We start from the raw sequence: 27052 nt of genomic DNA, 5'->3' as shown, positions 1-27052 counted from the left end.
ACAAAGAGAGTTTGACTGATTTAAATTAACCACAAAGCTACACTATAGGCTATCTGTGTTCTGCCCACCACAGATATCAAAACCTCTAATTATCTCAATACTTCTCCACACAAAGAGAGTTTGACTGATTAAATTAACCACAAAGCTACACTATAGGCTATCTGTGTTCTGCCCACCACAGATATCAAAACCTCTAATTATCTCAATACTTCTCCACACAAAGAGAGTTTGACTGATTAAATTAACCACAAAGCTACACTATAGGCTATCTGTGTTCTGCCCACCACAGATATCAAAACCTCTAATTATCTCAATACTTCTCACACAAGAGAGTTTGACTGATTTAAATTAACCACAAAGCTACACTATAGGCTATCTGTGTTCTGCCCACCACAGATATCAAAACCTCTAATTATCTCAATACTTCTCCACACAAAAGAGGTTTGACTGATTTAAATTAACCACAAAGCTACACTATAGGCTATCTGTGTTCTGCCCACCACAGATATCAAAACCTCTAATTATCTCAATACTTCTCCACACAAAGAGAGTTTGACTGATTTAAATTAACCACAAAGCTACACTATAGGCTATCTGTGTTCTGCCCACACAGATATCAAAACCTCTAATTATCTCAATACTTCTCCACACAGAGAGTTTGACTGATTTAAATTAACCACAAAGCTACACTATCTATCTGTGTTCTGCCCACCACAGATATCAAAACCTCTAATTATCTCAATACACACAGGAGAGTTTGACTGATTAAATTAACCACACACACTTAGAGGCTATCTGTGTTCTGCCCACCACAGATATCAAAACCTCTAATTATCTCAATACTTCTCCACACAAGCTTTGACTGATTAAATTAACCACAAAGCTACACTATAGACTATCTGTGTTCTGCCCACCACAGATATCAAAACCTCTAATTATCTCAATACTTCTCCACACAAGAGAGTTTGACTGATTTAAATTAACCACAAAGCTACACTATAGGCTATCTGTGTTCTGCCCACCACAGATATCAAAACCTCTAATTATCTCAATACTTCTCCACACAAGAGAGTTTGACTGATTTAAATTAACCACAAAGCTACACTATAGGCTATCTGTGTTCTGCCCACCACAGATATCAAAACCTCTAATTATCTCAATACTTCTCCACACAAAGAGAGTTTGACTGATTTAAATTAACCACAAAGCTACACTATAGGCTATCTGTGTTCTGCCCACCACAGATATCAAAACCTCTAATTATCTCAATACTTCTCCACACAAAGAGAGTTTGACTGTTTGATGATTTGACTGATTAAATTAACCACAAAGCTACACTATAGGCTATCTGTGTTCTGCCCACCACAGATATCAAAACCTCTAATTATCTCAATACTTCTCCACACAAAGAGAGTTTGACTGATTAAATTAACCACAAAGCTACACTATAGGCTATCTGTGTTCTGCCCACCACAGATATCAAAACCTCTAATTATCTCAATACTTCTCCACACACAGAGAGTTTGACTGATTTAAATTAACCACAAAGCTACACTATAGGCTATCTGTGTTCTGCCCACCACAGATATCAAAACCTCTAATTATCTCAATACTTCTCCACACAAGAGAGTTTGACTGATTTAAATTAACCACAAAGCTACACTATAGGCTATCTGTGTTCTGCCCACCACAGATATCAAAACCTCTAATTATCTCAATACTTCTCCCACACAAAGAGAGTTTGACTGATTTAAATTAACCACAAAGCTACACTATAGGCTATCTGTGTTCTGCCCACCACAGATATCAAAACCTCTAATTATCTCAATACTTCTCCACACAAGAGAGAGTTTGACTGATTAAATTAACCACAAAGAAGCTGCCCACCACAGATATCAAAACCTCTAATTATCTCAATAATTATCTCCACTATAGGCTATCTGTGTTCTGCCCACCACAGATATCAAAACCTCTAATTATCTCAATATCTTCTCCACACAAAGAGAGTTTGACTGATTTAAATTAACCACAAAGCTACACTATAGGCTATCTGTGTTCTGCCCACCACAGATATCAAAACCTCTAATTATCTCAATACTTCTCCACACAAAGAGAGTTTGACTGATTTAAATTAACCACAAAGCTACACTATAGGCTATCTGTGTTCTGCCCACCACAGATATCAAAACCTCTAATTATCTCAATACTTCTCCACACAAGAGAGTTTGACTGATTTAAATTAACCACAAAGCTACACTATAGGCTATCTGTGTTCTGCCCACCACAGATATCAAAACCTCTAATTATCTCAATACTTCTCCACACAAGAGAGTTTGACTGATTAAATTAACCACAAAGCTACACTATAGGCTATCTGTGTTCTGCCCACCACAGATATCAAAACCTCTAATTATCTCAATACTTCTCCACACATAGAGAGTTTGACTGATTTAAATTAACCACAAAGCTACACTATAGGCTATCTGTGTTCTGCCCACCACAGATATCAAAACCTCTAATTATCTCAATACTTCTCACACAAAGAGAGTTTGACTGATTAAATTAACCACAAAGCTACACTATAGGCTATCTGTGTTCTGCCCACCACAGATATCAAAACCTCTAATTATCTCAATACTTCTCCACACAAAGAGAGTTTGACTGATTTAAATTAACCACAAAGCTACACTATAGGCTATCTGTGTTCTGCCCACCACAGATATCAAAACCTCTAATTATCTCAATACTTCTCCACACAAAGAGAGTTTGACTGATTAAATTAACCACAAAGCTACACTATAGACTATCTGTGTTCTGCCCACCACAGATATCAAAACCTCTAATTATCTCAATACTTCTCCACACAAAGAGAGTTTGACTGATTTAAATTAACCACAAAGCTACACTATAGGCTATCTGTGTTCTGCCCACCACAGATATCAAAACCTCTAATTATCTCAATACTTCTCCACACAAAGAGAGTTTGACTGATTAAATTAACCACAAAGCTACACTATAGGCTATCTGTGTTCTGCCCACCACAGATATCAAAACCTCTAATTATCTCAATACTTCTCCACACAAAGAGAGTTTGACTGATTTAAATTAACCACAAAGCTACACTATAGGCTATCTGTGTTCTGCCCACCACAGATATCAAAACCTCTAATTATCTCAATACTTCTCCACACAAAGAGAGTTTGACTGATTAAATTAACCAGAAAGCTACACTATAGGCTATCTGTGTTCTGCCCACCACAGATATCAAAACCTCTAATTATCTCAATACTTCTCCACACACAGAGAGTTTGACTGATTTAAATTAACCACAAAGCTACACTATAGGCTATCTGTGTTCTGCCCACCACAGATATCAAAACCTCTAATTATCTCAATACTTCTCCACACAAAGAGAGTTTGACTGATTAAATTAACCACAAAGCTACACTATAGGCTATCTGTGTTCTGCCCACCACAGATATCAAAACCTCTAATTATCTCAATACTTCTCCACACAAAGAGAGTTTGACTGATTTAAATTAACCACAAAGCTACACTATAGGCTATCTGTGTTCTGTCCACCACAGATATCAAAACCTCTAATTATCTCAATACTTCTCCACACAAAGAGAGTTTGACTGATTAAATTAACCACAAAGCTACACTATAGGCTATCTGTGTTCTGCCCACCACAGATATCAAAACCTCTAATTATCTCAATACTTCTCCACACAAAGAGAGTTTGACTGATTAAATTAACCACAAAGCTACACTATAGGCTATCTGTTTCTGCCCACCACAGATATCAAAACCTCTAATTATCTCAATACTTCTCCACACAAAGAGAGTTTGACTGATTAAATTAACCACAAAGCTACACTATAGGCTATCTGTGTTCTGCCCACCACAGATATCAAAACCTCTAATTATCTCAATACTTCTCCACACAAAGAGAGTTTGACTGATTAAATTAGCCACAAAGCTACACTATAGGCTATCTGTGTTCTGCCCACCACAGATATCAAAACCTCTAATTATCTCAATACTTCTCCACACAAAGAGAGTTTGACTGATTAAATTAACCACAAAGCTACACTATAGACTATCTGTGTTCTGCAAACCACAGATATCAAAACCTCTAATTATCTCAATACTTCTCCACACAAGAGAGTTTGACTAATTTAAATTAACCACAAAGCTACACTATAGGCTATCTGTGTTCTGCCCACCACAGATATCAAAACCTCTAATTATCTCAATGCTTCTCACACACAAGAGAGTTTGACTGATTAAATTAACCACAAAGCTACACTATAGGCTATCTGTGTTCTGCCCACCACAGATATCAAAACCTCTAATTATCTCAATACTTCTCCACACAAAGAGAGTTTGACTGATTTAAATTAACCACAAAGCTACACTATAGGCTATCTGTGTTCTGCCCACCACAGATATCAAAACCTCTAATTATCTCAATACTTCTCCACACAAAGAGAGTTCGACTGATTTAAATTAACCACAAAGCTACACTATAGGCTATATGTGTTCTGCCCACCACAGATATCAAAACCTCTAATTATCTCAATACTTCTCCACACAAAGAGTTTGACTGATTTAAATTAACCACAAAGCTACACTATAGGCTATCTGTGTTCTGCCCACCACAGATATCAAAACCTCTAATTATCTCAATACTTCTCCACACAAAGAGAGTTTGACTGATTTAAATTAACCACAAAGCTACACTATAGGCTATCTGTGTTCTGCCCACCACAGATATCAAAACCTCTAATTATCTCAATACTTCTCCACACAAAGAGAGTTTGACTGATTAAATTAACCACAAAGCTACACTGTAGGCTATCTGTGTTCTGCCCACCACAGATATCAAAACCTCTAATTATCTCAATACTTCTCCACACAAAGAGAGTTTGACTGATTTAAATTAACCACAAAGCTACACTATAGGCTATCTGTGTTCTGCCCACCACAGATATCAAAACCTCTAATTATCTCAATACTTCTCCACACAAAGAGAGTTTGACTGATTAAATTAACCACAAAGCTACACTATAGACTATCTGTGTTCTGCCCACCACAGATATCAAAACCTCTAATTATCTCAATACTTCTCCACACATAGAGAGTTTGACTGATTTAAATTAACCACAAAGCTACACTATAGGCTATCTGTGTTCTGCCCACCACAGATATCAAAACCTCTAATTATCTCAATACTTCTCCACACAAAGAGAGTTTGACTGATTAAATTAACCACAAAGCTACACTATAGGCTATCTGTGTTCTGCCCACCACAGATATCAAAACCTCTAATTATCTCAATATATCTCCACACAAAGAGAGTTTGACTGATTTAAATTAACCACAAAGCTACACTATAGGCTATCTGTGTTCTGCCCACCACAGATATCAAAACCTCTAATTATCTCAATACTTCTCCACACAAGAGAGTTTGACTGATTAAATTAACCACAAAGCTACACTGTAGGCTATCTGTGTTCCGCCCACCACAGATATCAAAACCTCTAATTATCTCAATACTTCTCCACACAAAGAGAGTTTGACTGATTTAAATTAACCACAAAGCTACACTATAGGCTATCTGTGTTCTGCCCACCACAGATATCAAAACCTCTAATTATCTCAATACTTCTCCACACAAAGAGAGTTTGACTGATTAAATTAACCACAAAGCTACACTATAGACTATCTGTGTTCTGCCCACCACAGATATCAAAACCTCTAATTATCTCAATACTTCTCCACACAAGAGAGTTTGACTGATTTAAATTAACCACAAAGCTACACTATAGGCTATCTGTGTTCTGCCCACCACAGATATCAAAACCTCTAATTATCTCAATACTTCTCCACACAAAGAGAGTTTGACTGATTAAATTAACCACAAAGCTACACTATAGACTATCTGTGTTCTGCTCACCACAGATATCAAAACCTCTAATTATCTCAATACTTCTCCACACAAAGACAGTTTGACTGATTTAAATTAACCACAAAGCTACACTGTAGGCTATCTGTATTCTGCTCACCACAGATATCAAAACCTCTAATTATCTCAATACTTCTCCACACAAAGAGAGTTTGACTGATTAAATTAACCACAAAGCTACACTGTAGGCTATCTGTGTTCTGCCCACCACAGATATCAAAACCTCTAATTATCTCAATACTTCTCCACACAAAGAGAGTTTGACTGATTTAAATTAACCACAAAGCTACACTATAGGCTATCTGTGTTCTGCCCACCACAGATATCAAAACCTCTAATTATCTCAATACTTCTCCACACAAAGAGAGTTTGACTGATTAAATTAACCACAAAGCTACACTATAGACTATCTGTGTTCTGCCCACCACAGATATCAAAACCTCTAATTATCTCAATACTTCTCCACACAAAGAGAGTTTGACTGATTAAATTAACCACAAAGCTACACTATAGACTATCTGTGTTCTGCCCACCACAGATATCAAAACCTCTAATTATCTCAATACTTCTCCACACAAAGAGAGTTTGACTGATTTAAATTAACCACAAAGCTACACTATAGGCTATCTGTGTTCTGCCCACCACAGATATCAAAACCTCTAATTATCTCAATACTTCTCACACAAAGAGAGTTTGACTGATTAAATTAACCACAAAGCTACACTATAGGCTATCTGTGTTCTGCCCACCACAGATATCAAAACCTCTAATTATCTCAATACTTCTCCACACAAAGAGAGTTTGACTGATTTAAATTAACCACAAAGCTACACTATAGGCTATCTGTGTTCTGCCCACCACAGATATCAAAACCTCTAATTATCTCAATACTTCTCCACACAAAGAGAGTTTGACTGATTAAATTAACCACAAAGCTACACTGTAGGCTATCTGTGTTCTGCCCACCACAGATATCAAAACCTCTAATTATCTCAATACTTCTCCACACAAAGAGAGTTTGACTGATTTAAATTAACCACAAAGCTACACTATAGGCTATCTGTGTTCTGCCCACCACAGATATCAAAACCTCTAATTATCTCAATACTTCTCCACACAAAGAGAGTTTGACTGATTAAATTAACCACAAAGCTACACTGTAGGCTATCTGTGTTCTGCTCACCACAGATATCAAAACCTCTAATTATCTCAATACTTCTCCACACAAAGAGAGTTTGACTGATTAAATTAACCACAAAGCTACACTGTAGGCTATCTGTGTTCTGCCCACCACAGATATCAAAACCTCTAATTATCTCAATACTTCTCCACACAAAGAGAGTTTGACTGATTTAAATTAACCACAAAGCTACACTATAGGCTATCTGTGTTCTGCCCACCACAGATATCAAAACCTCTAATTATCTCAATACTTCTCCACACAAAGAGAGTTTGACTGATTAAATTAACCACAAAGCTACACTATAGACTATCTGTGTTCTGCCCACCACAGATATCAAAACCTCTAATTATCTCAATACTTCTCCACACATAGAGAGAGTTTGACTGATTTAAATTAACCACAAAGCTACACTATAGGCTATCTGTGTTCTGCCCACCACAGATATCAAAACCTCTAATTATCTCAATACTTCTCCACACAAAGAGAGTTTGACTGATTAAATTAACCACAAAGCTACACTATAGGCTATCTGTGTTCTGCCCACCACAGATATCAAAACCTCTAATTATCTCAATACTTCTCCACACAAAGAGAGTTTGACTGATTTAAATTAACCACAAAGCTACACTATAGGCTATCTGTGTTCTGCCCACCACAGATATCAAAACCTCTAATTATCTCAATACTTCTCCACACAAAGAGAGTTTGACTGATTAAATTAACCACAAAGCTACACTGTAGGCTATCTGTGTTCTGCCCACCACAGATATCAAAACCTCTAATTATCTCAATACTTCTCCACACAAAGAGAGTTTGACTGATTTAAATTAACCACAAAGCTACACTATAGGCTATCTGTGTTCTGCCCACCACAGATATCAAAACCTCTAATTATCTCAATACTTCTCCACACAAAGAGAGTTTGACTGATTAAATTAACCACAAAGCTACACTATAGACTATCTGTGTTCTGCCCACCACAGATATCAAAACCTCTAATTATCTCAATACTTCTCACACATAGAGAGTTTGACTGATTTAAATTAACCACAAAGCTACACTATAGGCTATCTGTGTTCTGCCCACCACAGATATCAAAACCTCTAATTATCTCAATACTTCTCCACACAAAGAGAGTTTGACTGATTAAATTAACCACAAAGCTACACTATAGGCTATCTGTGTTCTGCCCACCACAGATATCAAAACCTCTAATTATCTCAATACTTCTCCACACAAAGAGAGTTTGACTGATTTAAATTAACCACAAAGCTACACTATAGGCTATCTGTGTTCTGCCCACCACAGATATCAAAACCTCTAATTATCTCAATACTTCTCCACACAAAGAGAGTTTGACTGATTAAATTAACCAGAAAGCTACACTATAGGCTATCTGTGTTCTGCCCACCACAAATATCAAAACCTCTAATTATCTCAATACTTCTCCACACAAGAGAGTTTGACTGATTAAATTAACCACAAAGCTACACTATAGGCTATCTGTGTTCTGCCCACCACAGATATCAAAACCTCTAATTATCTCAATACTTCTCCACACACAGAGAGTTTGACTGATTTAAATTAACCACAAAGCTACACTATAGGCTATCTGTGTTCTGCCCACCACAGATATCAAAACCTCTAATTATCTCAATACTTCTCCACACAAAGAGAGTTTGACTGATTAAATTAACCACAAAGCTACACTATAGGCTATCTGTGTTCTGCCCACCACAGATATCAAAACCTCTAATTATCTCAATACTTCTCCACACAAAGAGAGTTTGACTGATTTAAATTAACCACAAAGCTACACTATAGGCTATCTGTGTTCTGTCCACCACAGATATCAAAACCTCTAATTATCTCAATACTTCTCCACACAAAGAGAGTTTGACTGATTAAATTAACCACAAAGCTACACTGTAGGCTATCTGTGTTCTGCCCACCACAGATATCAAAACCTCTAATTATCTCAATACTTCTCCACACAAAGAGAGTTTGACTGATTAAATTAACCACAAAGCTACACTATAGGCTATCTGTGTTCTGCCCACCACAAATATCAAAACCTCTAATTATCTCAATACTTCTCCACACAAAGAGAGTTTGACTGATTAAATTAGCCACAAAGCTACACTATAGGCTATCTGTGTTCTGCCCACCACAGATATCAAAACCTCTAATTATCTCAATACTTCTCCACACATAGAGAGTTTGACTGATTTAAATTAACCACAAAGCTACACTATAGGCTATCTGTGTTCTGCCAACCACAGATATAAAACCTGGTTTTATCAGTGTGTACTCACAGACATACTCTTGTGCTACCTGGAGGAGGAAAGCCATGTAAAGAGAGGATAAATAAATTTTCTTTTCTGATTTTTCTAAGTCCCATATTATATTTTTCAAATTTAAATATACTTTGCCACTGAAGTTTCTCAGACCAATATAACACACATGTAATACATGTACATGTTTTAAATCTTTGTATACATGAGACTTTAATGTAACCAAAATATTTTTTTCTTAGGTTTCAAAAACATTTACAACTGATGCTTTGGTTCTCACTTTGATTATTTTGTATAAAATATCTACAACTTACGTCTTTAACCTGAACACAAGTTCTTTCATCTTCAACAACAATTAACACAGGGGCAGCATCTGGCAAAGATTTGACATCTTCCAGGACTTCAGTCAAAACTCCGATCAGAGCTTCCCATTTTGGACTAACCTCTGGCTTTACTGATGAAACATGCAAAAGTTCAGTAATATAACTTAGTTAACCATGAAAAACATTACTGTATTGTACACAAATTTTAATGAACTTCAAAAGAAAAAAAAAAAGATTCCAAAACTCGAGCAGTTTTGAAAAGTTAATTATTATTTTTCAGTAAAATAAAAAGTGTTGACTTAGTAGGTGCACTGTACAATATAGGTGAAGATGTTGATGTCACATAGTGTTTTCTCCCAAAGAAAAATGATCAAACATTTGAATGTCATAGAAGTTTGGGATCTTATTTCTAGAAATTCATTGTACCTTTTGTGTTTGATCCAATGAACTAATTCTTTAATAAAACAAAGATTCTTACCAAAAACTTTCACTCCACTAGCAGTTTTAGCTATCTTTTTTTTATTTTCAGACCCAAACACTCGTGCATGAGCTTGCTACAAAGATAAAACAAATAACATAGTATTTTATAATACTAAACTTTAATTTGAATATTACGTTGACCATTTCAACAATGCATGCAATTTGAGAATTGTGGAACTCATTTATACTTAACACTGAAAGAAATATTTAATTCTTAAGTTATGTTACAAGTCTCAACCACTGGTTTATAAGAACAAAAATATTTAATGTCCACTTTTTAAGTTACAATTGTTTCCTTCTGTTTTCCAAACAAGAATCTAGGGGTAAAAAAAACAGTACTTACTAAAAACATACTTTCAGCTGCATCCAAAAATAACCAATCAGATATCAGGAAATTATTGGTTACACTGTCTCTGAAAATGACAAAAAAAAAACCATTAATTGTTACAGTAACAGAAATATAAAAAACTAATAAAAATACAACTCACAATATCATAAATATAAAAAACTAATAAAAATACCACAACTCACAATATCATAAATATAACAAACTAATAAAATACACCATAATCACAAAATCATAAATATAAAATAATAAAATACACCACACTCACAATATCATAAATATAAAAAACTAATAAAATACACCATAATCACAATATCATAAATATAAAATAATAAAATACACCACACTCACAATATCATAAATATAAAAAACTAATAAAATACACCATAATCACAATATCATAAATATAAAATAATAAAATACCACAACTCACAATATCATAAATATAAAAAACTAATAAAATACACCATAATCACAGTATCATAAATATAAAATAATAAAATACCACAAATCACAATATCATAAATATAAAAAACTAATAAAATACACCATAATCACAGTATCATAAATATAAAAAAACTAATAAAATACACCATAATCACAATATTATAAATATAAAATAATAAAATACACCACACTCACAATATCATAAATATAAAAAACTAAAAAAATACACCATAATCACAATATCATAAATATAAAATAATAAAATACCACAACTCACAATATCATAAATATAAAAAACTAATAAAATACACCATAATCACAGTATCATAAATATAAAATAATAAAATACCACAACTCACAATATCATAAATATAAAAAACTAATAAAATACACCATAGTCACAATATCATAAATATAAAATAATAAAATACCACAACTCACAATATCATAAATATAAAAAACTAATAAAATACACCATAATCACAATATCATAAATATAAAATAATAAAATACCACAACTCACAATATCATAAATAAAAAAAACTAATAAAATACACCATAATCACAGTACCATAAATATAAAATAATAAAATACCACAACTCACAATATCATAAATATAAAAAACTAATAAAATACACCATAATCACAGTATCATAAATATAAAAAACTAATAAAATACACCATAATCACAGTATCATAAATATAAAATAATAAAATACCACAACTCACAATATCATAACTATAAAAAACTAATAAAATACACCATAATCACAATATCAAAAATATAAAATAATAAAATACCACAACTCACAATATCATAAATATAAAAAACTAATAAAATACACCATAATCACAATATCATAAATATAAAATAATAAAATACACCATAATCACAGTATCATAAATATAAAATAATAAAATACCACAACTCACAATATCATAACTATAAAAAAACTAATAAAATACACCATAATCACAATATCAGAAATATAAAATAATAAAATAAACTATACTCACAGTATCAAAAATATAAAATAATAAAATAAACTATACTCACAGTATCAAAAATATAAAATAATAAAATACACCATACTCACAATATCAGAAATATAAAATAATAAAATAACCTATACTCACAGTATCAAAAATATAAAATAATAAAATACACCATACTCAAAATATCAGAAATATAAAATAATAAAATAAACTATACTCACAGTATCAAAAATATAAAATAATAAAATACACCATACTCACAATATCAGAAATATAAAATAATAAAATACACCATAATCACAATATCAGAAATATAAACTAATAAAATACACCATACTCACAATATCAGAAATATAAAATAATAAAATACACCATAATCACGATATCAGAAATATAAACTAATAAAATACACCATAATCATAATATCAGAAATATAAAATAATAAATTACACCATACTCACAATATCAGAAATATAAACTAATAAAATACACCATACTCACAATATCAGAAATATAAAATAATAAAATACACCATAATCACCATGTCATAAATATAAAATAATAAAATACACCATACTCACAATATCAGAAATATAAAATAATAAAATACACCATAATCAAAATATCAGAAATATAAACTAATAAAATACACCATACTCACAACATCAGAAATATAAACTAATAAAATACACCACAATCACAATATCAGAAATATAAAATAATAAAATACACCATAATCACAATATCATAAATATAAAATAATAAAATACACCATAATCACAATATCAGAAATATAAAATAATAAAATACACCATAATTACCATGTCATAAATATAAACTAACAATACTTTCAATAAGTCTGGGACAAACTTGTTGTTTTACTTAAATAATTATTGAATTTCATTTCAAATATCTATTTGGAAAATAAATATACACAAATATATGAAGCTGTCAAAATGTTCATTTATCTTATCAACACAAGTAGCTCATGATAGAAGTAGATTCACCTAACTATACTCCTAAACCCAGAGTTGAAATAAGTCCTTACTCTTGTTAAGTACAAGTTAAGCTCATGACAAATAATTTTTATTTTTATTTTTGCTCTATAAAAACGTTTTTTTTGCTTTATAATTTCACATGAAGACTCAAGATTTACATACAATAATATAGACAAAAGTTTATCTTAATAATTCTAAAGAAGCTGTAATTTTTAACTAGTTTTTTGTGCCATCTTTATTAGCCATTAGTGAAAAATAAGTACTTTATTAACAAATCAAAATAAATCAATTACTGAACTTCCAACATAACGACAGAAACTAGTTGTTTAGCAACATTCTTTCACCTAGTGTAACAAAGACTTGTATCAGTTTATCAGACATCTAACGTTCCTCCAACTAGTGTAACAAAGGTTTGTATCAGTTAATCAGAAATTTAACATTACTCCAACTAGTGAAACAAAGGTTTCTATTAGATTATCAGACATCTAATGTTCCTCCGAGTACTGTAAAAAAGGTTTGTATTAGTGTCTCAGACATCTAACGTTCCTCCAACTAGCGTAACAAAGGTTTCTATTAGATTATCAGACATCTAACGTTCCTCCGAGTACTGTAACAAAGGTTTGTATTAGTTTATCAGACATCTAACATTCCTCAAGCTAGTGTAACAAAGGTTTGTATTAGTTTATCAGACATCTAATGTTCCTCAAGCTAGTGTAACAAAGGTTTGTATCAGTTTATAAGACATCTAATGTTCCTCAAGCTAGTGTAACAAAGGTTTGTATCAGTTTATAAGACATCTAACATTCCTCAAGCTAGTGTAACAAATGTTTGTATCAGTTTATCAGACATCTAACGTTCCTCAAGCTAGTGTAACAAAGGTTTGTATCAGTTTATAAGACATCTAACGTTCCTCAAGCTAGTGTAACAAAGGTTTGTATCAGTTTATAAGACATCTAACGTTCCTCAAGCTAGTGTAACAAAGGTTTGTATCAGTTTATAAGACATCTAACATTCCTCAAGCTAGTGTAACAAATGTTTGTATCAGTTTATAAGACATCTAACGTTCCTCAAGCTAGTGTAACAAATGTTTGTATCAGTTTATAAGACATCTAACATTCCTCAAGATAGTATAACAAAGGTTTGTATTAGTTTATTAGATATCTAACATTCCTTCAACTTATGTACCATAGGTTTGTATTAGTTTATCAAACATTTAATATTCCATGTTCTTTTTGAGAAGTCTCAATGAAACTTAATAAAAACATGATTATAATATCTTCTGGAAATTTCTAAACATACAGAACACATTCTACTAAAGACCTAATTTAAGTATTAGGGAGTCGGCAGGTTTTAGTTGTCTCTGAAACACATAAAACTCACATTATAAAGCTTCCACTTCAGTCAAAATTTATTAATCAAACACCAGATGATTCAACAATTAACTACTATATTAACATATCTTTATGTAACCAAGACCAACATGAAACACACAACTATTAGCACCACTATTTTAACATATCTTTATGTAACCAAGACCAACATGAAACACACGACTATTGACACTACTATTTTAACATATCTTTAAGTAACCAAGACCAACATCAAACACACAACTATTGACACTACTATTTTAACATATCTTTAAGTAACCAAAACCAACATGAAACACACAATTATTGACACTACTATTTTAACATATCTTTATGTAACCAAGATCAACATGAAACACACGACAATTGGCACTACTATTTTAACATATCTTTAAGTAACCAAGACCAACATGAAACACACGACAATTGGTACTACTATTTTAACATATCTTTAAGTAACCAAGATTAACATGAAACACATGACAATTGGCACTACTATTTTAACATATCTTTAAGTAACCAAGATTAACATGAAAAACATGACAATTGGCACTACTATTTTAACATATCTTTAAGTAACCAAGATTAACATGAAACACATGACAATTGGCACTACTATTTTAACATATCTTTAAGTAACCAAGACCAACATGAAACACACAATTATTGACACTACTATTTTAACATATCTTTAAGTAACCAAGATTAACATGAAAAACATGACAATTGGCACTACTATTTTAACATATCTTTAAGTAACCAAGACCAACATGAAACACACAATTATTGACACTACTATTTTAACATATCTTTAGTAACCAAGATCAACATGAAACACACGACAATTGGCACTACTATTTTAACATATCTTTATGTAACCAAGACCAACATGAAACACACGACTATTGACACTACTATTTTAACATATCTTCAAGTAACCAAGACCAACATCAAACACACAATTATTGACACTACTATTTTAACATATCTTTATGTAACCAAGATCAACATGAAACACACGACAATTGGCACTACTATTTTAACATATCTTTATGTAACCAAGATCAACATGAAACACACGACAATTGGCACTACTATTTTAACATATCTTTAAGTAACCAAGACCAACATGAAACACACGACAATTGGTACTACTATTTTAACATATCTTTAAGTAACCAAGACCAACATGAAACACACAACAATTGGCACTACTATTTTAACATATCTTTAAGTAACCAAGATTAACATGAAACACATGACAATTGGCACTACTATTTTAACATATCTTTAAGTAACCAAGATTAACATGAAAAACATGACAATTGACACTACTATTTTAACATATCTTTAAGTAACCAAGATTAACATGAAACACATGACAATTGGCACTACTATTTTAACATATCTTTAAGTAACCAAGACCAACATGAAACACACAATTATTGACACTACTATTTTAACATATCTTTAAGTAACCAAGATTAACATGAAAAACATGACAATTGGCACTACTATTTTAACATATCTTTAAGTAACCAAGATTAACATGAAACACATGACAATTGGCACTACTATTTTAACATATCTTTAAGTAACCAAGACCAACATGAAACACACAATTATTGACACTACTATTTTAACATATCTTTAGTAACCAAGATCAACATGAAACACACGACAATTGGCACTACTATTTTAACATATCTTTAAGTAACCAAGACCAACATGAAACACACACGACAATTGGTACTACTATTTTAACATATCTTTAAGTAACCAAGATTAACATGAAGCACACAATATTGGCACTACTATTTTAACATATCTTTAAGTAACCAAGATTAACATGAAACACACGACAATTGGCACTACTATTTTAACATATCTTTAAGTAACCAAGATTAACATGAAACACATGACAATTGGCACTACTATTTTAACATATCTTTAAGTAACCAAGATTAACATGAAGCACACCTAATATTGGCACTACTATTTTAACATATCTTTAAGTAACCAAGACCAACATGAAACACACAATTATTGACACTACTATTTTAACATATCTTTAGTAACCAAGATCAACATGAAACACACGACAATTGGCACTACTATTTTAACATATCTTTAAGTAACCAAGACCAACATGAAACACACGACAATTGGTACTACTATTTTAACATATCTTTAAGTAACCAAGATTAACATGAAACACATGACAATTGGCACTACTATTTTAACATATCTTTAAGTAACCAAGATTAACATGAAGCACACGAATATTGGCACTACTATTTTAACATATCTTTAAGTAACCAAGACCAACATGAAACACACGACAATTGGCACTACTATTTTAACATATCTTTAGTAACCAAGACCAACATGAAACACACAACTATTGGCACTACTATTTTAACATATCTTTAAGTAACCAAGACCAACATGAAACACACGACAATTGGTACTACTATTTTAACATATCTTTATGTAACCAAGACCAACATGAAACACAAGACAATTGGTACTACTATTTTAACATATCTTTATGTAACCAAGACCAACATGAAACACACAACTATTAGCACTACTATTTTAACATATTTTTAAGTAACCAAGACCAACATGAAACACACGACAATTGGTACTACTATTTTAACATATCTTTATGTAACCAAGATTAACATGAAAAACATGACAATTGGCACTACTATTTTAACATATCTTTATGTAACCAAGACCAACATGAAACACAGAACTATTGGCACTACTATTTTAACATATCTATAAGTTACCAAGACCAACATGAAACACACAACTATTGGCACTACTATTTTAACATATCTTTAAGTAACCAAGACCAACATGAAACACACGACAATTAGCACTACTATTTTAACATATCATTAAGTAACCAAGACCAACAGAAACACACGACAATTAGCACTACTATTTTAACATATCTTTAAGTAACCAAGACCAACATGAAACACACGACAATTAGCACTACTATTTTAACATATCATTAAGTAACCAAGACCAACAGAAACACACGACAATTAGCACTACTATTTTAACATATCATTAAGTAACCAAGACCAACAGAAACACAATTATTGACACTACTATTTAACATGTCTTTAAGTAACCAAGACCAACAGAAACACACGACAATTAGCACTACTATTTTAACATATCATTAAGTAACCAAGACCAACAGAAACACAATTATTGACACTACTATTTAACATGTCTTTAAGTAACCAAGACCAACAGAAACACACGACAATTAGCACTACTATTTTAACATATCATTAAGTAACCAAGACCAACATCAAACACACAACTATTGACACTACTATTTTAACATATCTTTAAGTAACCAAAACCAACATGAAACACACAATTATTGACACTACTATTTTAACATATCATTAAGTAACCAAGACCAACATCAAACACACAACTATTGACACTACTATTTTAACATATCTTTAAGTAACCAAAACCAACATGAAACACACAATTATTGACACTACTATTTTAACATATCTTTATGTAACCAAGACCAACATCAAACACACAATTATTGACACTACTATTTTAACATATCTTTAAGTTACCAAGACCAACATGAAACACACGATTATTGACACTACTATTTTAACATATCTTTAAGTAACCAAGACCAACATGAAACACACGATTATTGACACTACTATTTTAACATATCTTTAAGTAACCAAGACCAACATGAAACACACACGATTATTGACACTACTATTTTAACATATCTTTAAGTAACCAAGACCAACATGAAACACACATTATTGACACTACTATTTTAACATATCTTTAAGTAACCAAGACCAACATGAAACACACGATTATTGACACTACTATTTTAACATATCTTTAAGTAACCAAGACCAACATGAAACACACGACAATTGGTACTACTATTTTAACATATCTTTAAGTAACCAAGACCAACATGAAAGACACGACTATTGACACTACTATTTTAACATATCTTCAAGTAACCAAGACCAACATCAAACACACAATTATTGACACTACTATTTTAACATATCTTTATGTAACTAAGACCAACATGAAACACACAACTATTGGTACTACTATTTTAACATATCTTTATGTAACCAAGACCAACATGAAACACACAATTATTGACACTACTATTTTAACATATCATTAAGTAACCAAGACCAACATGAAACACACGACAATTAGCACTACTATTTTAACATATCTTTAAGTAACCAAGACCAACAGAAACACATGACTATTGACACTACTATTTTAACATATCTTTAAGTAACCAAGACCAACATCAAACACACAATTATTGACACTACTATTTTAACATATCTTTAAGTAACCAAGATTAACATGAAACACATGACAATTGGCACTACTATTTTAACATATCTTTAAGTAACCAAGATTAACATGAAAAACATGACAATTGACACTACTATTTTAACATATCTTTAAGTAACCAAGATTAACATGAAACACATGACAATTGGCACTACTATTTTAACATATCTTTAAGTAACCAAGACCAACATGAAACACACAATTATTGACACTACTATTTTAACATATCTTTAAGTAACCAAGATTAACATGAAAAACATGACAATTGGCACTACTATTTTAACATATCTTTAAGTAACCAAGATTAACATGAAACACATGACAATTGGCACTACTATTTTAACATATCTTTAAGTAACCAAGACCAACATGAAACACACAATTATTGACACTACTATTTTAACATATCTTTAGTAACCAAGATCAACATGAAACACACGACAATTGGCACTACTATTTTAACATATCTTTAAGTAACCAAGACCAACATGAAACACACGACAATTGGTACTACTATTTTAACATATCTTTAAGTAACCAAGATTAACATGAAGCACACGAATATTGGCACTACTATTTTAACATATCTTTAAGTAACCAAGATTAACATGAAACACACGACAATTGGCACTACTATTTTAACATATCTTTAAGTAACCAAGATTAACATGAAACACATGACAATTGGCACTACTATTTTAACATATCTTTAAGTAACCAAGATTAACATGAAGCACACGAATATTGGCACTACTATTTTAACATATCTTTAAGTAACCAAGACCAACATGAAACACACAATTATTGACACTACTATTTTAACATATCTTTAGTAACCAAGATCAACATGAAACACACGACAATTGGCACTACTATTTTAACATATCTTTAAGTAACCAAGACCAACATGAAACACACGACAATTGGTACTACTATTTTAACATATCTTTAAGTAACCAAGATTAACATGAAACACATGACAATTGGCACTACTATTTTAACATATCTTTAAGTAACCAAGATTAACATGAAGCACACGAATATTGGCACTACTATTTTAACATATCTTTAAGTAACCAAGACCAACATGAAACACACGACAATTGGCACTACTATTTTAACATATCTTTAGTAACCAAGACCAACATGAAACACACAACTATTGGCACTACTATTTTAACATATCTTTAAGTAACCAAGACCAACATGAAACACACGACAATTGGTACTACTATTTTAACATATCTTTATGTAACCAAGACCAACATGAAACACAAGACAATTGGTACTACTATTTTAACATATCTTTATGTAACCAAGACCAACATGAAACACACAACTATTAGCACTACTATTTTAACATATTTTTTAAGTAACCAAGACCAACATGAAACACACGACAATTGGTACTACTATTTTAACATATCTTTATGTAACCAAGATTAACATGAAAAACATGACAATTGGCACTACTATTTTAACATATCTTTATGTAACCAAGACCAACATGAAACACAGAACTATTGGCACTACTATTTTAACATATCTATAAGTTACCAAGACCAACATGAAACACACAACTATTGGCACTACTATTTTAACATATCTTTAAGTAACCAAGACCAACATGAAACACACGACAATTAGCACTACTATTTTAACATATCATTAAGTAACCAAGACCAACAGAAACACACGACAATTAGCACTACTATTTTAACATATCTTTAAGTAACCAAGACCAACATGAAACACACGACAATTAGCACTACTATTTTAACATATCATTAAGTAACCAAGACCAACAGAAACACAATTATTGACACTACTATTTAACATGTCTTTAAGTAACCAAGACCAACAGAAACACACGACAATTAGCACTACTATTTTAACATATCATTAAGTAACCAAGACCAACAGAAACACAATTATTGACACTACTATTTAACATGTCTTTAAGTAACCAAGACCAACAGAAACACACGACAATTAGCACTACTATTTTAACATATCATTAAGTAACCAAGACCAACATCAAACACACAACTATTGACACTACTATTTTAACATATCTTTAAGTAACCAAAACCAACATGAAACACACAATTATTGACACTACTATTTTAACATATCATTAAGTAACCAAGACCAACATCAAACACACAACTATTGACACTACTATTTTAACATATCTTTAAGTAACCAAAACCAACATGAAACACACAATTATTGACACTACTATTTTAACATATCTTTATGTAACCAAGACCAACATCAAACACACAATTATTGACACTACTATTTTAACATATCTTTAAGTTACCAAGACCAACATGAAACACACGATTATTGACACTACTATTTTAACATATCTTTAAGTAACCAAGACCAACATGAAACACACGATTATTGACACTACTATTTTAACATATCTTTAAGTAACCAAGACCAACATGAAACACACGATTATTGACACTACTATTTTAACATATCTTTAAGTAACCAAGACCAACATGAAACACACGATTATTGACACTACTATTTTAACATATCTTTAAGTAACCAAGACCAACATGAAACACACGATTATTGACACTACTATTTTAACATATCTTTAAGTAACCAAGACCAACATGAAACACACGACAATTGGTACTACTATTTTAACATATCTTTAAGTAACCAAGACCAACATGAAAGACACGACTATTGACACTACTATTTTAACATATCTTCAAGTAACCAAGACCAACATCAAACACACAATTATTGACACTACTATTTTAACATATCTTTATGTAACTAAGACCAACATGAAACACACAACTATTGGTACTACTATTTTAACATATCTTTATGTAACCAAGACCAACATGAAACACACGATTATTGACACTACTATTTTAACATATCATTAAGTAACCAAGACCAACATGAAACACACGACAATTAGCACTACTATTTTAACATATCTTTAAGTAACCAAGACCAACAGAAACACATGACTATTGACACTACTATTTTAACATATCTTTAAGTAACCAAGACCAACATGAAACACACGATTATTGACACTACTATTTTAACATATCTTTAAGTAACCAAGACCAACATGAAACACACGATTATTGACACTACTATTTTAACATATCTTTAAGTAACCAAGACCAACATGAAACACACGATTATTGACACTACTATTTTAACATATCTTTAAGTAACCAAGACCAACATGAAACACACGACAATTGGTACTACTATTTTAACATATCTTTAAGTAACCAAGACCAACATGAAACACACGACTATTGACACTACTATTTTAACATATCTTCAAGTAACCAAGACCAACATCAAACACACAATTATTGACACTACTATTTTAACATATCTTTATGTAACTAAGACCAACATGAAACACACAACTATTGGTACTACTATTTTAACATATCTTTATGTAACCAAGACCAACATGAAACACACGATTATTGACACTACTATTTTAACATATCATTAAGTAACCAAGACCAACATGAAACACATGACTATTGTCATCACTCGTCTTTAATTTTCACATTACTCCATTACCAATAATCACAATGACTTCTGTTTACCTGATGGACTTCAGAAGGCTGTAAAATGTTATGCAGTCGTACTGGGTCAAGTAGCTGGAAACGAGAAAAAGTAACATGTTAAGGATAGTTGATGGTTCATGATGATTAAACTGTGCAACATAACAACTGACTGGAAGATTAAACTGTGCTACATAACAACTGACTGGAAGATTAAACTGTGCAACATAACAACTGACTGGAAGATTAAACTGATTACATAACAACTGATTGGAAGATTAAACTGTGTTACATGACAACTGAGTGAAAGATTAAACTGTGTTACATAACAACCGATTGGAAGATTAAACTGTGTTACATAACAACTGATTGGAAGATTAAACTGTACTACATAACAACCGATTGGAAGATTAAAATGTACTACATAACAACAGATTGGAAGATTAAACTGTGCTACATAACAACTGATCGGAAGATTAAACTGTACTACATAACAACCGATTGGGAGATTAAACTGTGCTACATAACAACAGATTGGAAGATTAAACTGTGCTACATAACAACTGACTGGAAGATTAAACTGTGTTACATAACAACAGATTGGAAGATTAAACTGTGCAACATAACAACTGACTGAAAGATTAAACTGTGCTACACAACAACTGATTGGAAGATTAAAATGTGTTACATAACAAGTGACTGAAAGATTAAACTGTGTTACATAACAACTGACTGAAAGATTAAACTGTGCTACATAACAACCGATTGGAAGATTAAAATGTGTTACATAACAAGTGACTGAAAGATTAAACTGTGTTACATAACAACTGACTGAAAGATTAAACTGTGCTACATAACAACTGACTGAAAGATTAAACTGTGCTACATAAGAACAGATTGGAAGATTAAACTGTGCTACATAACAACTGACTGAAAGATTAAACTGTGCTACATAACAACTGATTGAAAGATTAAACTGTGTTACATAACAACCTATTGGAAGATTAAAATGTGTTACATAACAAATGTTTGGAAGATTAACTGACAAAGTTTCTTACCATCTCTAAATGAACCCAGAAAAGAACATTTCACCCAATCTTAAAACATAGTTTCATGTTTGAATGAAACTACTTGTATGAATTAATGTCATAAGGAAACAATTAAAAAATGCAAAAAAATGAACAAACATTACATGAAGTATTATGTGAAGTTTGTTCCTGGTGCTATAGTATTGATATATGTACAAACATTACATGAAGTATTATGTGAAGTTTGTTCCTGGTGCTATAGTACTGATATATGTACAAACATTACATGAAGTATTATGTGAAGTTTGTTCCTGTGCTATAGTACTGATATATGTACAAACATTACATGAAGTATTATGTGAAGTTTGTTCCTGGTGCTATAGTACTGATATATGTACAAACATTACATGAAGTATTCTGTGAAGTTTGTTCCTGGTGCTATAGTATTGATATATGTACAAACATTACATGAAGTATTATGTGAAGTTTGTTCCTGGTGCTATAGTATTGATATATGTTTAGTTATTTGTTAACTATAATCATACAGAATCAACAGTATTGATGTAAGTTTAGTTATTTGTTAACTATAATCATATAGAATCAATAGTATTGATGTAAGTTTAGTTATTTGTTAACTATAATCATACAGAATCAACAGTATTAATGTTAGTTTAGTTATTTGTTAACTATAATCATACAGAATCAACAGTATTGATGTAAGTTTAGTTATTTGTTAACTATAATCATACAGAATCAACAGTATTAATGTTAGTTTAGTTATTTGTTAACTATAATCATACAGAATCAACAGTATTGATATAAGTTTAGTTATTTGTTAACTATAATCATACAGAATCAACAGTATTAATGTTAGTTTAGTTATTTGTTAACTATGATCATACAGAATCAACAGTATTGATATAAGTTTAGTTATTTGTTAACTATAATCATACAAAATCAACAGTATTAATGTAAGTTTAGTTATTTGTTAACTATAATCATACAGAATCAACAGTATTGATATAAGTTTAGTTATTTGTTAACTATAATCATACAGAATCAACAGTATTGATGTAAGTTTAGTTATTTGTTAACTATAATCATACAGAATCAACAGTATTGATGTAAGTTTAGTTATTTGTTAACTATAATCGTACATAATCACTTTTTGGTTGATATATTCACATAAACCACGTTTTTATATCCAGTATCTTGAGTTTTACAAAGCAATACTTCAAATTTCAAGTCTGTTCTTCTTTAATATAAAATAATAAAATGTAAATTGAGATAAAGAATTATACAAATGAAACATTTTAAAGATTTTTGCCAGTAAAAATAGTTACATCAAAATTGTACGCAAGGTTTTCAAGTCAGCAACTAGCCGATGAGTTTTTGGACCAAGTTGGTTCCAGATAGGGTCAAGCTGAAACTTGATGATTTTATCATACGATTTGGAGACAAAGTTTTCAAGAGTCAGTTCGTCAGTGTCGAGCTACATCAAACCAACAATAAAGTAATACATTTTTATGTGTTTGATAGTGCTTAAAGCTACTCAATGTATATGAACTAGCATTCCATAGTTTACGGACAACTCTAAACAAAAAGTAGGATTTAACCATCATTTGTTTGTAAAACAACCAATGTAGTAACAAGTGAGGAACCATGGAACCTTGTATAATATATATATATAACTTGATGACCAGTAAGCCTCATTCAGTTCTATAATAATTACAGTTACCAAAATATAGATAATGATATATTGTGTAGAGAAAGTTTGTGATGAGACACACCACTTGATACATAAGAATTTAAAGTTGAAATTCAGTTTAAATATTACACATTCTGATAATTATTCACTCATGAAAAACAGGCTTTATAACATTTTGATGAAGTTTTGAATATTAATACATGTAGTTATATATTACATCCTTTAGAAATTACACATTCTGATAATTATTCACTCATGAAAAACAGGCTTTATAACATTTTGATGAAGTTTTGAATATTAATACATGTAGTTATATATTACATCCTTTAGAAATTACACATTCTGATAATTATTCACTCATGAAAAACAGGCTTTATAACATTTTGATGAAGTTTTGAATATTAATACATGTAGTTATATATTACATCCTTTAGAAATTACACATTCTGATAATTATTCACTCATGAAAAACAGGCTTTATAACATTTTGATGAAGAGTTGAATATTAATACATGTAGTTATATATTACAACATCCTTTAGAAATTACACATTCTGATAATTATTCACTCATGAAAAACAGGCTTTATAACATTTTGATGAAGTTTTGAATATTAATACATGTAGTTATATATTACATCCTTTAGAAATTACACATTCTGATAATTATTCACTCATGAGAAACAGGCTTTATAACATTTTGATAAAGTTTTGAATATTAATACATGTAGTTATATATTACATCCTTTAGAAATTACACATTCTGATAATTATTCACTCATGAAAAACAGGCTTTATAACATTTTGATAAAGTTTTGAATATTAATACATGTAGTTATATATTACATCCTTTAGAAATTACACATTCTGATAATTATTCACTCATGAAAAACAGGCTTTATAACATTTTGATGAAGTTTTGAATATTAATACATGTAGTTATATATTACAACATCCTTTTCTTTTTACAAAGTTCAGTTAATCACATTTTCCAAGCCAGGACAAGTTTGGTTGTATTTCCTCGTTAACTAGTTAAGGAAATTGTTAAATCTAACACTCCACTTCATTACTTAATATTAGCAGTAAAATACTGAGGTCCCTTAATCACAGATAAAAAGTAGTTTACAGAATAAGTGTTTAAAAACTTCAAGTCACAAATCAACACAAAAAAATAACAAACTGCAACTGCTACCCATGCTTTCAGCCATTACAGACCTGAAAGATATTTTTACAAAATGTCAAATCATCTCCACCATCATACAACAAATATTACAAAAGACAAAGTAAATCAAACCATTAATTATTCATAAAGTAAAACAGCTGTTTTAAACAAACATTACTTCACACACACAAATCTAAAACTCATTGCCTGTTATTAATAAAGCTCATCACATTGTGTTATTGTTACATTAAGAAACCAGAAGCAAAATCTAAACAAATGTAAAGAACAAACCAGCTACAAATGATTCTATTTAACACAGAGATATTACACTTTTTTATAAACACCTTTTAAATGACAGATATTCAAGCTAACTTTCTGATAAAGATTATGTGAAATTTCTTAAACAACAAGTTCAACCATCAGCCAATATTCACAAAGTCCACCTCAGTTCAACCATCAGCCAATATTCACAAAGTCCACCTCAGTTCAACCATCAGCCAATATTCACAAAGTCCACCTCAGTTCAACCATCAGCCAATATTCACAAAGTCCACCTCAGTTCAACCATCAGCCAACATTCACAAAGTCCACCTCATTATATCCTTACGTTCACAATCCCCACAAGTTAGAAAAGAACTCTCCTCCTTAATAAAAGTCTATACTCAAATCCCATTTAGGGTAATATAAAAACCTTAACCCATAAATTAAACACTTATTTCAATACAGGGACAAACCACGTGAGCTACTGTGTTCCTGGCTCGTGTA

The 27052-nt window shown here is 31.2% G+C and overlaps 1 protein-coding gene across 2 annotated transcripts in view; it reads right to left on the bottom strand.

Moving 5' to 3' along the window:
* Nucleotides 1-27052, bottom strand: part of LOC143232146 (DNA repair endonuclease XPF-like) — a 96108-nt gene that overhangs the window by 44590 nt on the left and 24466 nt on the right. For both annotated transcript variants that reach the window (XM_076467245.1, XM_076467253.1), the window contains exons 9-13: nt 24763-24911; nt 22434-22487; nt 10595-10664; nt 10250-10325; nt 9763-9902 (exon numbers count right to left, since the gene is read on the bottom strand). In XM_076467245.1, coding sequence (XP_076323360.1) covers nt 9763-9902; nt 10250-10325; nt 10595-10664; nt 22434-22487; nt 24763-24911 — 489 coding nt within the window. The remainder of the gene's footprint in view (nt 1-9762; nt 9903-10249; nt 10326-10594; nt 10665-22433; nt 22488-24762; nt 24912-27052) is intronic.

Source organism: Tachypleus tridentatus, chromosome 1 (genome assembly GCF_004210375.1).
Source record: "Tachypleus tridentatus isolate NWPU-2018 chromosome 1, ASM421037v1, whole genome shotgun sequence".
In the NCBI taxonomy this organism is placed as follows: domain Eukaryota; kingdom Metazoa; phylum Arthropoda; class Merostomata; order Xiphosura; family Limulidae; genus Tachypleus; species Tachypleus tridentatus.
Note: the sequence above shows the minus strand (reverse complement) of the source record. Positions and strands in the feature narration are given on the sequence as shown.